General features: G+C 42.4%; 2 protein-coding genes across 3 annotated transcripts in view; one reads left to right on the top strand and one right to left on the bottom strand.

Moving 5' to 3' along the window:
• DTNBP1 (dystrobrevin binding protein 1) overlaps nucleotides 1-3,175 on the top strand; it is a 68,413-nt gene extending 65,238 nt beyond the window's left edge. For both annotated transcript variants that reach the window (XM_085220155.1, XM_085220154.1), the window contains one exon: nucleotides 2,273-3,175. In XM_085220155.1, the coding sequence (XP_085076281.1) occupies nucleotides 2,273-2,520 (248 nt within the window). In that variant the 3' untranslated portion in view covers nucleotides 2,521-3,175. The remainder of the gene's footprint in view (nucleotides 1-2,272) is intronic.
• Nucleotides 3,176-3,870: 695 nt separating this feature from the next.
• JARID2 (jumonji and AT-rich interaction domain containing 2) overlaps nucleotides 3,871-17,841 on the bottom strand; it is a 204,875-nt gene continuing 190,904 nt past the window's right edge. Inside the window, exons 14-18 of the mRNA XM_085220153.1 lie at nucleotides 17,088-17,270; nucleotides 11,229-11,359; nucleotides 9,083-9,266; nucleotides 7,574-7,681; nucleotides 3,871-5,850 (exon numbers count right to left, since the gene is read on the bottom strand). Coding sequence (XP_085076279.1) covers nucleotides 5,674-5,850; nucleotides 7,574-7,681; nucleotides 9,083-9,266; nucleotides 11,229-11,359; nucleotides 17,088-17,270 — 783 coding nt within the window. The 3' untranslated portion in view covers nucleotides 3,871-5,673. The remainder of the gene's footprint in view (nucleotides 5,851-7,573; nucleotides 7,682-9,082; nucleotides 9,267-11,228; nucleotides 11,360-17,087; nucleotides 17,271-17,841) is intronic.

Here is a 17,841-nt window from a genome sequence, read left to right as displayed (position 1 = left end):
ACACAGGAGAGCTTGCTGCAGACCTGTGTGGTGTTTCTGGCCTGTTGCTCTTATTGCCTCCTTACTGCAGCTTAATGTCTTATCTCTTAAGATACGGACAGGGGATGTGCTGCATAGAGCTTCCTGCTGCATTTTTACTGATAAAAAGTTGATAGGGGATGCTATAATGAATGTGACTACTGAAGGTTTTTATATTTTATTGCAAAAACTGCATTCGGATGGCTGATTTTTGATAGACATCCAGTTCATACATTGGTTGAGTTAATCACTGTTTGAGTGTGTGCTAATTCCAGAAGCCAGGGCTGTTCCCCATGCTGGTTCTGGCAGATGTTGGCTCAGGGGGCTCCGAGTCTTCCTGTCTCATCAACAGACAGTATGACTGCATTAGTGAGGAAATGCAGACAGTGCTGCACATGGTTGCATTCTGCCTAAGCTGATCTAAAACGTATCAGCCTTCGAAATAACTGATCATTTTATATTGTGATACAAGTGTTACGGTGTGTACAGTGTATATTTATTTGCTGTATACCTGTGCATACACACCATAATGTAATGTGCCAGTGCTGTGGTGCTCTGTAGCACTCAGTTGTAACACAGAGGTAGAATGGGCAGGCTGCTGCTCTTACATTGTGATGGTCTTGTGAACCCTATTTTTGTGGCTCCAGATGACTCATTTCGCTCTGATTCAGAAGGGACTTGTTTGCTTCTACTGCCTCCGGATGCTTCTACAGTGGTTTGCCAATTACAGTTTAGCTCAGTTACTTGGTGGGACTGTGAGGTCCATTGTAGGGCATGTAGTATGTGCTGCCCTGCATCTGACCTTGAGCAGGACTAAGGTGGTGTGGTCAGCTCATTTCTACCCACACTCTCTTATTTATTTAAAAAAATTCTTACCTGAGAGTACTATTTTCTCACTGTGGTTCCTCAGTGCTGAAGCTGCCTGACCTAACAGTTTCTAAGTATAAAGCAAAAAGATCATATAAAAAGAGAGCTTAGATTTTTCCACTTTTCCTTACTTACTGCCAGGAAATGTCCAGAGGAGGATGTAAGGTATCATTAGAGACTGAACTCTCAAACTGCAAGCAGACACTGTTGCACTGAATTTGCCTAGACATCTTTTTGTGTAGCATAGAAGGAGTGCAGTCTTAAAATCCCACTCTCAGTTCCTGGAGCTCTAATGCAACTTTACAAAAGGTGTTCTGTCGTGCTGTAGTGCAAGGCAGAGTGTTATAGAATCACAGAATTATTAAGGCTGGAAAGACTACTAAGATCACCCGGTTCAACCATCAGCTCATGCCTGTGACCTCTCTAGACCATGTCACTCGATGTGACATCTACCTTTTTCTTAGAAACCTCAGGGATGGTGACTCCACCACCTCCCTGGGCAGCCTGTTCCAATACCTCACCCCTCTTTTGGAGAAGAGATTTTTTCTAACATCCAACCTTTACCTTCTTTGATGCAACTTGAGGCCATTCCCTCTCATTCTATCGCTGTTACCTGGGAGGAGATGCCAACAACCTCCCACCTCACTACAGCCTCCCTTCAGGTAGTTGTAGAAAGTGGTGAGGTCTCTCCTGACCCTCCTCCAGACTGAACAATCCCAGCTCCCTCAGCTGCTCCCGATAAGACATGTCCTCCAGACCCCTCACAGCTTCGTTGCCCTTCCCTGGACACACTCCAGGGCTTCAATGTCTTTCTTGTAGTGAGGGGCCCAAAGCCAAACACAGTACCCGAGGTGCTTCTGTATCTTTGTTTTAGTCAAATCTGGAGATAGTTTTTATTGTCTGCCTTCCAGGTTTTTGTGGTTTCGGTTGTGAGTTTGTTGTTGTTTTGTTATCCACTTATTTTTTTGCGTGTCATTTTGTTGAACAGTTATTTTTGGAGGGTTTTCCTGTTGGTGATGATTCTCAGCACGTGTTATAGCCTGAGTTAGGAAGGTTAATGGTCCTGGCTAACAGGCAAAGTGGATGTAAGTTATGACAATGCTCCTTCCCTCTTCTAAAACTTGAACTCGAATATTAAAATACTGGAATGAGCGAGAGACGTGCACCATCAGAAACATTTCAAAAATCAGCCTGCAGCTTATATTTGAGAGCAGTGTCAGAAAAGCCAAGAGGCAGCTTTGTGTCTTGGGAGGTTTGTTAGCATCAAAAGGAGCAGAGGAGCCCGAGTGCAACTCATAAACCAACTCTGAGCTCTGCTAACATGGTGACTTCTCATTGCATTGCTGAGCCACAGCTTATTTCTTCTTGTTGTTTTTCCACCTGTAAGGGCCTGACTCCAGCACCTATGTGAATGAGATCAGTCTTCAGGTTCCGAGCCAGTCCGAATTACGCCACAAACTGTCTTCGCTGTCATCCACCTGCACTGATTCTGCCAGCCAAGAGGCGAGCGAAGGAGAATCTCCGGTCGTTCAGTCTGATGAAGAGGAGGTTCAAGTGGACACTGCTCTTGCTGCTGTCACTGAAAGAAAGGGTGCTTCAGATGTTAGTGATGAAAGTGACTCTCAAACTATTTGAATCTTAAAACCATATCCTTTAAGAATGACTTCTGAATGAATGAACAAATGAATGAGGAGCTTGCCTGTGTCACAATTTGCTAACCAATCCGAACAGCCAGACCTTTTTACTAGTACTACATGCAGCCTTTTTACAGAATTGCCAGTCAGGTGGAGGTTGGTTTTTAACAATAAAAATATGCCTAAAGCACACACACTTTAACAGTAGTCTTGGGGCTCAGGGGGGCAGTGAAACTTTTGTATATACTATGTATAAAAGAAGTAAAGGGGAAAGATAAAAGTTACTACGACCGCTAACCTTTAAACGGCTGATTGGGAATCTTTCCATTTGATGTATAATACTGAGCCCAAATTGTTCCTTGCATGTTTTCAGCTGCTGCAACTGAAGATTTAAGATCCAAACCAAAATGGAAAGCTATTTTCTACTCTTTGCTACCTACTGTCTGCCTACCGCTTTTGTCTACTGATGCAGCAGCGTTTACTATCTCACATTCTTATTCAGGACCGACTTAGTTATTGTAGGTGTTAAGGAAAAAAAGAGAAATTCAAAGGAGGAGAGGTGCGTATGGAAGTGTTGCACTCCTCGTGGAGCAGATACCGTAGCATTGTGTAAGCTTACTCCTCTTCCGACATAAAATAAAGTATTTCTATCCCAACCATGTCTTTCACTTGATTACCCAAAGTACTTTCTCCATGACAGCGAACAGAGGAGGCTAATGCAGCAACCAGAAAAACTGGTTATTTATCCTGAGCACCAGTGGAATTTACTTTTCCATGGTAACATCTGTGTGACTGCACTGAGGCAAGCCAGCAATTTAAGGGAAATAAAGCTGAATAAATTATTATAAATGAAGTGCATACGTTTTACAAGATATAAGATGTATGGTCGTCATCTTAATTCCCTCGTGTTTTTTTTTTGCAGTCATTTTCTCTGCACTTGTGGTCTGGACCTAACTCCTGTTTCTTGTCAAGTCTCGTGCTCTGTTTGCAGGGATCTGCTCTCCTTTGAGAAGCTTCCCGGCTCCCGCTCTTCACGTGCTGAGGGAAGGGATGTAATCAGAAGCGGCGTAAGTAAAAGGAGGAGCTGTGCTGCAGATCTTCCCAAGACCCTGGCAGTTAGTGGTGGGCACTGAGGGAGATGAGAGATGAGAGAGAGCCACTGGGAGGCGGCTGCTTGCCTTCAGGGTTCGCTGTGTCTCTGTCCTCTGACCTGCAGGACACGTTGGCTAGGAGCTCGCTACCTACCAGCAGATATAATCCCTCCTTAGCATTCAATGAGGCCGCTGCCGAAAGAAATCTTTCTTGGAGGAGCTCGCTTTACTCACTCACTTTCCAGAAGACAGACAAAATGTCCAAAAAAGTTTTGTTTTTTTATTAAACCTCGTAGTACAAACCTGGAAAGTAAACAAAAAACTGGCAATAAACAACATGAAGTCTTTCCTTACAAGGAAAGAGAGCAGAGCAGCGCTAATAAATTAAATGTCAAACTGTAAGCCATAGTCAGAAGTTTACTGTCAAGAGGGAAAAAGTACACAGCAAGGCCATAAAAACCAGACAACCACATTTGAAAACACTTGACTCTGTTTATGTTATTGTTAAATATTCCAAAACAGTTCAGTCTTCTGCAACAACAACCAACAAATCGTAGTATAGGACTTTCCTGACAGTCACCACTGGCAAGCTCAGTGCAATATGGGTAGCTACGGTATTGTTGAATTCAATTACGAAACAAAACAGTTTGTGAAAACATTTTCCCTTTTTTATTCCACACATACTGTACACACAACCAGAAAAGGGCAACAGCTACTCCATTATTATTTTTTGTTGTTGTTCAGTGATGTAAGCAGCACTTATAAATGTTACAAGAAAAACCCTGTAAGCATCCAATCCAACCGATGAAGAAAGTGAAACGTAAGGCTTTTCTTCATCTCGTCTCCTCGCCGCCCCTCCCCCCACCCCAAGAAAAGGCTCAAGTATTTAAAAAAATTTACAGGCATATGTACAAAAGGTGTGATTTTTTGTTACAACATGAAGAGAAAAAAGAGACAAGATGAAAGCAAATGTATTTTCACATTCAAAAGAAATACGCAGACCTGCTAGTGGCTCTAAACGTGATCGCATCTTGAAACGAATCCGAAACAAAAATTAATGCTCGACGGTGTGAAGGTGTGAAACACAGCAGTGGAATGGAAATGGAATGTTAAAAAGATTGCACGTCTATGACAAAAGAAGCACTTATGGCTTCAATCACTTTTTTTTTTTCTTTTTCTTTTCTTTTTTTTTTTTTTTAAAGGATGCTATTGAAGGGTTTTTGATAAAGTAGCCAACAGCACCAAAAAATAACAGAATGGATTTCCTAATGAAATCAGGCACAGTTTTCCCTCACGTGACTCCTCAAGGCAGGCAGTCTTTTTTCCTCCTTATTTTTTTTTTATTTTTTATTTTTATTTTTTTATTATTTATTTTCCCCCTCAAAACAGATGCATAGTGATGTGCTGGTAAAAGAGAACATACTCCAACTCTCCCCCTTTTGCCTACAGTTAGGAAACAAAGTCCATCTTCAGCTGCCATAACCTCCCAAAGAAAGTGTGTATTCTCCAATTTAAAAAATTACAAAACTCCGCTTGCTGTGACAGAATAAAAGACAGCCAAAGTAAAGCAATTTCTTTCAAGTTTTTTTTTTTTTAGTTTTTTTTTTTTTTTTTTTTTTTTTTGTGTCTCCCATCCCTTTTCGCTCTAGAAAAATCTGCTCACATGACTGGAGAACAAATTAGAAAACACATCCAACTTTAACCTAGTCAAAAAATGGGTTAAAAGCCTTTTTTCACAGTTACCAAAAAGGCTCTTTATTTTCTCAGCCATGGGGACAATACAAATTAATATTTATCAGCCCCTCTCGCCGCTGTTAAAACAGTGAACGTACGGCAGTTTAAAAAAATCAGACTGCTGTATCTATCTATCCTAAGTACAAAAAAAAAAAAAATTCAACAGTTTAATGCTAAAACAAAATTAGTTCTCTAAAACCAGAAGAAAATCTTCTTTAGAGCTAGTGCAAAGACAGCTTGTATTCTACAGCAAGTACTCCAAACTATGGTATAATAATTACAAAAAATATATATAAATTGACAAAATGAGAGTGTTGGCATCTTCAGGATTAACTTGAAGCACTTTTGGATGAACTGGAGGATGAAAGCCTGGATGATGGCACGTCGACTGTCGCTCTCTTCCGAGGTCCTCTTTTTGGTGTGGGCTTGCTGATACAGTTCTCAATGCTGCCATTTTTACCAGATACTTTTCCACAGATTTGATTGACCAGACTGATTATTTGTTCCTGTTCAGGAAGTGGGAAAACAAGACACAAGTGAGCATCCTTCCTTTTTCGGGTGCTTCTGTTTGTTAGAGCGGTGTAGCGCCGTCCTTTGGCTGACGGCACCGAGGCAGGAGGAAATAGCTGCTGCTTTGCTAACTAACTGCACAGCAGCCCATACAACCACATGTTACTGTTTCACAGGTGGGCTTTGGCTAAGAAGCACTGCATAGTACCTAGAGTGGTGTCCCTGATGTAGTTTCCTAGCTCTGAATATAAAGTCAGTGATGGGTGACAGGACTGCGCCGGGGTGAGCTCTGGGCTGCATAGATACAGCTCAGCAGAGCCAAAACTTTGCTGCAGATGCAATTTAAAACCACTGCTGAACAAAGTAATAAATGCCATGAGCTTAAATCCGCAGGTGACAATGCTTGCTATCTGCTCTTTACTGAATATCTATTTAAAACTTTGGAGGAAGTCCTGCTTTTCCCTATCGAGACTGTTGTCATTTGTTACAGGATGCTATTTTCCTTTACTGCTTTTTAGGATCTCTGCATGCCCCTAAAGTGCTCCGGGCCAGTGCTTAGTGCCACACAGGGCAAAGGGTTATTACAGGTCCGTAGCACTGCAGTAAGAACGAGACAGGAGTCCCTGAACAGCACAGCACAGCACAGCACAGCACAGTACAGCGCCTGCGCTGCATCACTGCTCCTGCTCTCACTGCAGTCAGTGGTTTGGTGAAGTCTGGGCGGGGGGGACAGTCCCCTCCTGGCAGGAATCTTAAGAAGTTGGTTGTGAGCAAAGCGCAGCTAACAGTTAAATAGGTTTAACAGATGGCATCTGACGTGTAGGCTCTCTCTCTTTCCCTATTCACAGCTCTCAAAAAAATTATGTAACATCTACCAGGCATACACTGAGTATCCTTCAGAAGTGCAGAAATTGAGAGAGTCTTTTCATTTGGGGAAGAAATATTATCCAGTACTGAAGGAGAGATTTTTCCGTTCCCACTGTAGCCCCAAATCCCTACTTTGTAATTATAAAGACAGTCATTACTTTATGTGGTGCTGATTAAGAGTGGCTTTGAAAATCTCAACAGAGTTATCAGTTCTGTGAAGACCTGGGATGTAAGAGCCTAAATAAGCTCAAGAATTACAGAAATACATTTAAATTTCTGAGGAAATGGCGCTCCTCAATGTATATACCATGTTACAAAGCCAGTTTCTCTGTTGCCTGGACATTCTAGATTGTACCTGTTTGTAGCTACAGCACCTGATAGCGCAATGGAGCCCACAATGAAAATCAAAGCCAGCCAGAATGGCACAACTTCTCCAAACCTTCTATTTTTTTTTCCCCGTCTGGACCTCTGTGCACACCAGAAGCTGCTGAGCCATCTGCCTCAGAGCTGCTTGTATCAGCGCTGCTCTCAAACAGCCAATTTTGTAAATTTTCCCACTGTGTCCCTACCCACGACTGAGGCTAACAAACAGCCCCTCCTCTGTCCATCCCACTCCCAGAGTTTTTCCACAGATGGTGCTAAGCAGGCACGTAAGGAGCACTGTTTGACTGTACCGCAATGCAGCATCAGCTTGGAATCCAGGCACAGTCCTAAATCACCGCCGTGAGTTCTGTGCTCATTATCTGTCTGCACACTGACCCCCAGCCATTACCGGGCCTCTCATCCAACAAGTACTCTGTGAGCTCACTTCAAACAGCAGCGAAAGAGAAAAGCTGTGACGACTGCACAAACCTCATCATAGCGGTACATCATTTTCAGTCCCCGACAAGACTTCTGTTTCTCCACATGCCGCAGGGCACACTCCAAGCAGAAGACAACGTTTTCGTTCTCCTGTACAACCTACCAAAATAGGAACAGGTGGGGGAAACGCAGTGAGCTCCAAGCTGAAGCCGGGTTCTGCCCACAGTCTTTTCCTTTGAAAGGTATCATTATACCTGTATATCATTATAAATCAGCAAAGAGGGGGAGTAAACAATATGCGCACACATTGTGAAATGAGTGCTAATGCTGGCAAATACTTACCAACTAAAAAACACCAGTTTTTTAAATCTAATTAATGTTGCATGTATAAAGCCCTACAGATATCTAACGTGTGTCCTAAAAGCTTCTTGAAAGCAGCAGTTTCACGTCACTTTAAATGTTGCCTCAGGTCCAAACAAAGCCAGCAGTGTGGCCACAGGACCCCCAGCTGCTGTCTGAGCCAGCAGAGGTCACACTCAGCTGCTGGCTGCCACACCTACAAGTTCAGCCTGGAAGTGAATTGGTTGCCTTCCTGTCCCTTACTGCCGTTAAGAATGACAAAGTAAAATCATTTCCTTGATTACTTTTGCATCACTTCATCGTCTCCACAGCAAGCTGATCAGAGTCAGAGTTTTTGGTTGGTTCAGGTTTTTTGTGGTTTTTTTTTTACAACTCATTTTGAAGTTACTTCAAACTAGTGCTGCTTAAGCGTGTCTTAGCTGCTCTAAACAGTGCATTCTGTCCCAGGGAGAGAAACAGCTACATCTCATCATTTAACATTGCATTTCCATTAAAAAATAATATTTATGTTGGAAGAAACCCAAAGATTACAGGAAAAAAAGGACTGAATATGGAGATGCTGTATCGTATTTATTTAAATGTTTACTCTTGGCATTAGATGGTGCAGAGAGCTGTAGGAAGGACTTTTTGTGTTTATAATGAAATTGCCATATTTCTGATTGTTCTGCATACAGCTAAGAACCTGACAATTGCCACAGCACACTTTTACAAGCAGTAGGCAGCTGCTTCTGACAAAGTTACATGCGTGACTTTCTATTTTCAGACAGAGGTTGTCAAACAGCATCTCAGCTCAGTGAGCAGGGGATATATGGGGCAGCCAGGAGCATGGGCTGCGTGCCTGTGGCTCAGGGCATACGTTCTTGTTGCTTGCTCATCCTGGGAAGTGTAGTGCCATGCTTACTGCTACTGGCAACCTACAGATACCTTCATTACCAATCTGTGCGATTGTGGGTGTCTGAAAGTGGCTCAGACGGCTCCTTCAGTCCTTCCTTCCTTACAGGGGGAAGCTAGCTGATGCTAACCCCTGTCTTCTGTCACTGCTACCTAAGGTGACACAAACCAACCCCGGCAGCCTATGTGATGTGCCTGAGATGACCCTGGAGTCATGCATTTTCTCTCCAATGCTTACAGTCTGTTGCAGTGTGCTGTAAACAGAACAGAGGCCACAGTACTACAGCAGCGGCTCAGGACTGTACTCACCATGGACAGATAACACAGGTGCTGACAAATCTGACATCTTCTCTCTGATGTTTCTAACTGCAACCACTTTCGAGGCTTTTTCTTTCCATCCATCGCCGTGCTGCTGCTGTCGTGGCTGCCGTAGCGCGCCGAGGAGTGGAGACCTGCCTCGTAAAGCTGCCGCCGCTGCCTCAGCTCCGTGTCCCTGTGAACATTGGATGCAGTCAGAAACCAGCAGTTCCTCGTAGCACCACAAAGCCAACCACAGTCACCCTTTCACCACCATCATCACTGAAATCGTAACTGCACACAGCAAAGACCTGAGTGTTGCTGGAGGTTGGTGCCATACCCTATGCATGCTGAGAGCCAGCCAGCACCACAGGAACGCTGCCTAACTGCAAAAGGTGACCACTGTATCAAGCCAGTGGTTCTCAAACTGCTCCACAAAGCATTGGGGGCTGCCGAGTACTTCCTCGAGGTCGGTGGGTGCCCGGGGCGCGTGGAGAGCTGAGCCATGTGGCTGACAACACGGCTGCCTTTCCTGAAGTTGCCAAAAGCCACCTTGAGGAGAAGGAGCCGTGGCCCCCAGGAGTAACACAGCCACCTTCAGCAGGAGGCCAGAGAACCAAGGATCTGCTGCCAGGAGGTGCTTCAGGCAGGAAAGGGGGAGCAGGGCAAGCGGCTGTGCCAAAAGACGAAGACCCTTCTGCATACCCAGGGGAAAAAGAAGGAGATATCAACTAAGAACGACCACTGAGCCCTCAGGCCGCCCTCTACCCGCTGTGTGTGCAAGGTGGCCAGCGCGTCCTGTACGGAACTGTCCAGCATTGCGGGAGCAGGTTGGGCCGCAGCAGCGTGGAGTGAGCTGAGCAGATGGAAGGGGAGAATAGAGACGCTCACCACCAGACACAGCCAAAGATGGGTGGAGAGCCATGCTAAGCAAATGGCATGGCAGGTCAGGAGAGGAGGCAGTGAGACACAGAACAAACAAGCAAAACAGAACAGAGAAAAAACAATATATGTGGTGCATTGTTCCGCTTTGGTTGTGCTTTTCAGGTTTGGGGTTTTGTTTTACATAAGCAGCCATGGGAAGGACTGATATTCTCCAGAGAATTCCAACCTCAGTATAAGAACAAGTTTGAGAACCACTCTGATAGAGGTCGATGTGATCTCTTACAGCGAGCACCAACATCTCTGTTTCACCTTTCACACTTGCAGACTTTTCCTCTTCAAGGAAAAAAAGTGCACATGGAAGTGATTATTCCTGCAGGGGAACCAGCTGCAGGTAAAGCAGTCAGCACACCTGGGAGGGGAAGTCAGCACACCTCTTTGTATTTCTTTCTGAACACTAAAACAACACATGGGCTGTATTCCCCTTCAATATGTCACTGGAAACTTTCCAAATGAACATGCTAGTTAGTTAAATACAGTTTGTAGATTCCATTCATCAAAACTTTCTTGGCATCTCGAGTACCAGTTGTCACAAACTTGAAAGATAGGTAGCAACTACATGGTAGGGAACAAAAGAGAAGAACATTACACAGGAAGCCAGGCAACATCATATTTTCTATTTTACCTATCTTAAGAGAAACCCTAAACATGTTTCCTTAATCACTGTGGAGAGAAAAAGGAACGTGAAGCTTTTGTTCTTAAGTGTTCAAATGCATATAAGCTGCTCACTGACTGGTTTAAGAAAAAAACATCTCTGCATACAAAGTACATTCTACAACTTCAGTATACAATCTTGACGCTGAAGACAAGGGTTCCTGCTGCAAAACCCACACCAATGGCATGGATTGACAGTGGCTACCGATGCCAAGAGGTTAAAAACTAAGTGGTACTTAACTGCTTGGCACCATGTAGCCCACATAACACATCAGGAAATCTTGACTCTCAGCACCAAGGATCAACAAAACAAAAACCCAAGCTAATCCGTACTTTAGTTCTTTGACGGTGCCAGAAGTATGGAATTCTTAGAGTAAGACATCCTAACCACGGGCACCCTCACATCAGCCAAGGAAATTGCTCTTCCCCATGTGGCTGTCTTCAGATAGATTGGCTTGGTTAAGTAGGTGCAAGATACGTGCCTAAAATGGTTACTTACATTATCCACAATTGGAGTCTGTCAATGAAAAGAAAATAGGTACAACAGGCCCCGATTCGTTACCTGAGCTCTCCAAGAAGTGATGATATCGTACTCAGAGTCGGTCCATTTTCCTTTTTTGCTTCTGCTGTTGCAATCTGATAAAGCAACTTTTCCATTGAAAATGGTTTGGCTATACGTCGTCTCTTCATTTCCTGAGACAGAAAGTTCCAAATTAGCTCTTCAGCAAATTTGAAAACAAGAATGTTATCCAGGATTAATTCAATGTAGCAAAAAGCAGCCTTCTAAAAGAACAAAAAGTAGAAGTTTTCTGTAGTCCAAGTTAAGCAAAGCATTTATGCTCCTAACTGAAAGCCAGCTTACAACCAACTTTCACTGAAATAAATGTTAGTTATAAATCAGACCTTTCAGTGGAAAGCCAAGTACCCAAATGCTTTGCAGAACTGGATCACTTCTTTCTGGTGGAAGGACTAAGAAAAAAGATTTTCTGCACATGCTTTAAAAGTGAACCAATGCCACAGAATAAACTTAAGACCTGAACCAAATGCGTTCATGTGCAATGCACTACTGCTACTCAGCGACTGAGTTAAGATCTCTTCTGACCTGCTGGAGCACAAGACTGTCACCACTCTTCATCTTTGAGAGCACAGGATACCACAGATGGTTAAGAAATACAGACAAAAGCCACAGAACAGGTAGATGCCAAGGAAAGGAGACAACTGGCAGAAGAGAGAGCTTCGCTTCTTTTGAGTTCTGCCTTGTACCAGCTGCTCTCTGTAGAAGCTCAAAGTTTGGTCTTTCGTCCCCATCAAAATGAACTAATTAATTTGGTAGCTTCAACCCTTCTTGTATTTCTTATGCAGATAAATTATTTGATTTACTCTGCAACTGGAAGAAGCCTCAAGTTTCCCTATGTCTGAAGAGGCGTATGTTGTTTTACACAGCCTGAGAATCTTTAAATGACACTAATGCTGGAGTGTAATGTGAAGGTGACATTTTGTTACTAGTTAAACATCTACTCATCACAAACAGAAAAGATTCATCTTCAACCTCAAACTTTTAACACTGTTTTAATCCTCTCACCTGCTCTTGTATTTCTTTCGTCAGAACCAATGTACCATTTTATAACAGCACAGACTGCATGCGTTGCAATGATAGCGAGATCTATCCTAAGGTGAATTAATAACCCTTGCTGACACAAAAGCATCCAGAGGATGTTCACAGGTAAGAGAAGTGTTCTTCAAAATGTATTTACTCTCTTTGGCAGAGCTAGGTTGGGGTTGGAGCAGCTGCACTTTTGGGAGCTGCGGGAGTTTTGTTGTGTGTTGGATTGGCTTTGTATATTGCGTGGGGCTGCTTAAGAACAGCCACCAAAAGTGCAGAACACCACAGCAAGGGAATGGATTGCTGTGGTGCACGGCTGCTGGCTGGCAGTTCAGGGACCTGGGCCACACACATTTGTTCTGTGACACAAATCACTGCATCTGTGCCTTTATCTGAATTCCTGAATCTGTGTACAGTACAGTATTGAAATACATAGATAAGTATTTTAAAACAGAGTTCCGCTTGGTCTTGACCTGCTGCCTAATCATTTCTTTTATTTACATTATTTATTATGAGAGATGCTGAACATTCACATAATCACTGTCATCTCCCTGCTACTTCATATTCGGTCTTGCTCTCATCTGCTTCTCTTGGTCATCAATTTTCCATGCTCTTCTATCTAACACAGGGGCTAATTCAAACTCTAATCATCAGTTTCCGCTGTACTTTTTCTAGTTCCATTCTCTTCTTTCTGCAATTAGTGATTCAGAATTGCGTGGTATTCAAGTCATGGCCACACCAAGAGTAAGTCTACGCAGTGGCAGAGCAATGTTTCTGCTCTGTTTTCTATCCTGCTCCTATAATTCTTAACATATAGGTTTTGTTTTAAACTTCTCTGGAGCACTGTGCCGACAGTTACGCAGAAAGCCAAAAATCTCTTTCCTCAGAACAAGAGTTTGTTCAGAGCCCATCACTGTGTCTGTCAAGTTAGGATTACTTTCTTATTCCCATGTAATTAGTATAAAATTTATCAGCACTGAACTTCATCTACCATTTTTGCACTCAGACCACACAGTCTCATGAAGTCTCTCTGTAACACCCCACTGCTTTAATTTTTGCTTTTAGAGTAACATTAACATCCTCAGTATAAAAAAATCAGTTTTGCTTTGCACTTCCTTTTCTAGCTTAGTTATGGATGTGTTGAACTGTACTGGTTTTCCTGAGGGACACAGTAAGAGCCTTCTCACCACAAGATCTGATCATGTGTCACCATCCTCTGCTTATCCGTACATCAGTTTAGTTTTTGTGTGACAGGTTAGTTTCTTTAAAAGCTTTTTCTGAGGAACCTCACCAAAAATCTTGCAGGAACATTAGCAGATTCTGTCAACTGGATGTCTTTTGTCCATACACCCTTCAAAAAGTTTCAAGGCCTGGAGGGCATGAACTCTCTACAAAAGCTGCATTTGATTGCCCCTTTCTCATTCTTTTACGTATTTCTTTTTCTTTTGCCTTTAGCAAGTTGTTCTTTAGAATCTCTTTTTGGCCTGCATTAGTCTGTGTTTACATTCATCCTCCTAGAGCTCTGGGTGGGCGAGCACTTGTGTTATTTGCATTTTGAACTTCTGGACACAAAAGGGAGGGTTTTTTTTGTCCTATTTCAAATGGACTCCTTTCTCACAGTGTATAGCCATGCCAAGTTTAGTGGGGGGGGTTGACCTCTGAAATTGTTTTTTGCTAGGCAATGTGCATATGTTGTGCTATGACCCTCTAATAGAGCATCTTAAAGCAATTTTTATGCTGCACACAAACACTTGATCCTTCTTGCTGCATTCTCAATTTAACAAGCTTCCTTGATTTTATGCAAGGCTGTCTTCTGAAATGAAACACCACAGTAGTGGATATTTTAGTTTTTACTGCTCTCTCAAGCTTTGTAACGTCTGCTCGCCATCACAGAACAGCTCTCTGATAGAGCTGTTCTGAACCACCAAAGGTTTGTCCAGCATTGCTGGGAAATGAGATGGCACCTTCTCCTCGCATGAGTTTCCTGACTAGCTGCTCCTTGAAGCCACTTCAGTTCTGGTATCTCACACCGAACATGACCACCATTATCTGGGGAGGGACACCAGCATCTCCATTATCACTGTGCTTCCTGTTCCATCTCCTTCTTATGATACACTCTGTGTCTGTGCTATTGAGCACTACAAAGCAGGAGGAGTGGATGTGCAGAGCAGTATGACCAAAGCTAAGCACCCTGAAACCCAGAGGATGTGCCTGGAAAGCCTGATGTTTTGAGCAGTCGAGCCAAGTCCTGAGGCCAAACCACTGTTACTGCTGGTCTTCAAGTGCACTTCTGAGTGCCTCCTCCATTACTGCTTCACTGAAGGCAACCTCGTCCGCTCAGGCTAAGCCAGCTCTGTGACAAAAATCAAGGAGTGATAATTGTGTGGTGTATTAAAAACACAAACCTAACCCAAACCAAAAGCTCGGAGAGAAACACATGAAGGCCCTGCCAGCATGTGGTTGGACAGTCAGGAGCAGAGTGTTCTAGACTGGAAGATCAGTGCTCAGAAGTTATATCCCTTAATATGCCTTATGACAGAGTTAAACCCATCTGATTTGACTGTAAGTTCCCTCTTGTTTAATAGCCACACTGCTCCAATAGGATGACTAGCTCCATCTCCTATGCACTTCTTGTTTTACACTACTTGCAAAGTCTCTTCTTTCCACCAAGTTTCTGGCAGGCCCTGCACTACCAAAGCCTTCCCCAAAAACTGTACATCCCAACTCATTTCCATGCCTCCAGACAAGCAGATATTTATTCAGTCCAATTTTCTTTTTTCCTGTTTCCTAAATGAATTTTACTGACTCTGCTAAGTGCCTTATTTGGAGTTACGCCTTTGCAATTAAAAAACAAAACTCTTCCATACCCTTAAGCTTTCTCCTTAGTTTAAAATCTCAAAAGCTCTTTGGGTGCTTTTCCAAAGCCAGCAACCTGGTTTGACATTTAGTGCCAATCAACCATTGGTGAAACCTGTCTGTTCCTTTACAGGAGGCTTTATACAGAGTCCCTTTACCCCAACGATTATCCCAAGTCCTTATGAACTGGAATCAATGCAATTTCAGATGCAGAATTTCATTTTTGCATATATTAAAGAAGATTGAGCGGTCATTCAATACATGAAGTGAAACAACATTGTTTAGTTATATAAAGAGTCACTATAAAAATCGAGTCACAGTATCACAGAGGGAAAACAAGGTTAATATATCAAACTGCTAAAAACTGTCAATATTGCTGTCCAGAACTGAAAGACAGTAGGGTGCAGTTGTTTGTCAGAGTTCATTAACAGTCCAAAAGGGGAATCTTGCTCATTACACAGAACTTTTCATAATCTCTGAAAAGCGTAATCCCGGTCAGCTTTTGAAAATGGCAAAGTGCCTTGACAAAGGCAGAACTTCCAAAGGAAGAATTTCCAAAAGTTAAGAGAGTTGAGAATATAGGAGAGTTTGAAGAAAGATGAGGAGGAAAAGAAAGACGGAAAAGAGGAATGTAGTAGGTGTTTCCAGAGTTATTTTGATATAAACACACATCTGTGGTTCTTGTAAAGTTTGTAAGAGCTGTGACTTCAATTTCCAAGGTTATCATAGATAAGCATCTGCTGGATTTTCAATCATATCATATTTACCCAGTGCAAAGCTCTTAAAAGTTAATCAAAAGAAACTGTTCTTCAGAATCTGAGGCACCAGGAAGAGCTTTTTAATTGCTGCATAGTGGTTTCTGTCTCACAAGAGTAGCATTTTCACAATATCGAACAAGTACTCGGTACAGCAATAAATACAGTATATGAAGATAATATAATAGTATACCTTCAGACACAAAAGGTTAGTTCAGGATTCTCATTCCTTACCTACACACATATACAATTCCCACCTTCCCCCAAAATAAATCTGTAGTAAAATAACTTTTATTTCAAAGTAAGTTAATATACAGTTAGTATAGCCAGGCTGGAAGAAATCCATTTACTCTAAAGAACCAAAACCTAGGTGTGGGCATATTATATTTAATTACTTTCTAACCACTTGGTCTGAAGCTGTAAATAATAATTTACTATTGGCTTAGCTAGAAAACAGGATCAAAATAGCATCTGTAACCCACAGTGCATCTGAGGAGGTCGGACACACAGTTAGCCGCATACGTTGTTTGTCCCAGAACACAGAAACTTAGCAAAAACAACAACTCCTGGGCAGTTCAGCTGTTTGTTTCTGCAGACAGTCAACCTCAGTTAGTTGTGTGAAAAAGGGATTGGAAGTTTTATATACAGCTCGGTATCAGATGGGCTGGTCAGTGAACCTAAGAACTTTCAAGTTGATTAAAATTGAAATTGCCCTGATCAACAGCTTTTCCTGAATAAAGGGGGCAGAGAAAGACAAGCAATACAGCTGTGAGTTAACTGACTCTGCCTACCATAAAAGCTAATAAGCACAGTTATCCAGATACTTGCACCTGAGATTCTAATGGTTCTAGAAAACATCACCTAAAAAATGTAGTAAGCATCATACAGTATATTATCAGGAGCTCTGATGGGATTTTTGAAAAGCTTCCTTGCAAACAGGTCTGCAGGCATAACAATCTTCTGATTTTTTTTAAATATACAGAAGTTTTTAGTTAGCAATTATTAACTCACTTGCTTTTCTGCAAACACTGTATCTGTATCATCGTATGCCTTGCAGGGTTATTTTTTTTCCCTTTTTTATTTAACGCTCCACAAAAATAGACATAGTTGCACTAGTATCAAACACTATCTGTCCTGGAATGTCTGTTCTGCAGCTGCTTTAGATGGCAGGGTGCTGAATCCATTTTAACTCCCTTTCTCAACTTACCTTGGCTGTTTTAAAACCCATACTTGTCCACTGGGTGGTAGCAAAGTGCACTGTTTCAGAAACACTATAGCCACAACACACTTTAGACACAAAGGATCCAGGAAAACAGACAACAAACTGCCCGCTCTGCTGTACAGTACGGTGCACCCTGATCCCCTCCTTACACAAGATTTCCGGGGAGATCTGGAAAGACATAAAAGCAATGAACAAATGAAAGTCAGAAGTTTGCCGTACAGCTTAATCTCTTCCTTCCCTGATACTGCCACATGTTACTTGCTCTGGAGAAAAGCTACGCTCTGCTAACGGCTCTGCTCAGTTTCCTTTCTCTCTTCCCTTCTATGCATACAGAAATTTAAGTTATCTGGAGTAAGAATTACCTGTGTCTCTTCTGAAACCAACAGTTCAAACTTTCACTTGCCAAACAACCACAAAACATGAAGACCCAAAAACATGCTGTCTGTAAAAAGTAACGTGGGCCATTTGTTTCTCTTTTCAGACAGACTTGTGATTGGATCCATCTTGCTTTTACACTTCTGTTAGAGATGTTCACAAGGACAGCCAAGGAATCTGTTGTGGGCTCCCAGATTTATTCTTAAATGCACTAAATGGAAATTACAATCTATAAAATAAACAGGGGAGCAAAAAAAAATTACTTTGAAATCCTTCAAAGTATTTGGCTTCTCACATCCATGTCAGTTACAAATGAATTGATTACAAAGCACTCACTTTGTGAACTTAAATACATCACAGCCAA

Source organism: Meleagris gallopavo, chromosome 3, assembly GCF_905368555.1.
Source record: "Meleagris gallopavo chromosome 3, MGAL_WU_HG_1.1, whole genome shotgun sequence".
NCBI classification, from domain to species: Eukaryota; Metazoa; Chordata; class Aves; order Galliformes; family Phasianidae; genus Meleagris; species Meleagris gallopavo.
Note: the sequence above shows the minus strand (reverse complement) of the source record. Positions and strands in the feature narration are given on the sequence as shown.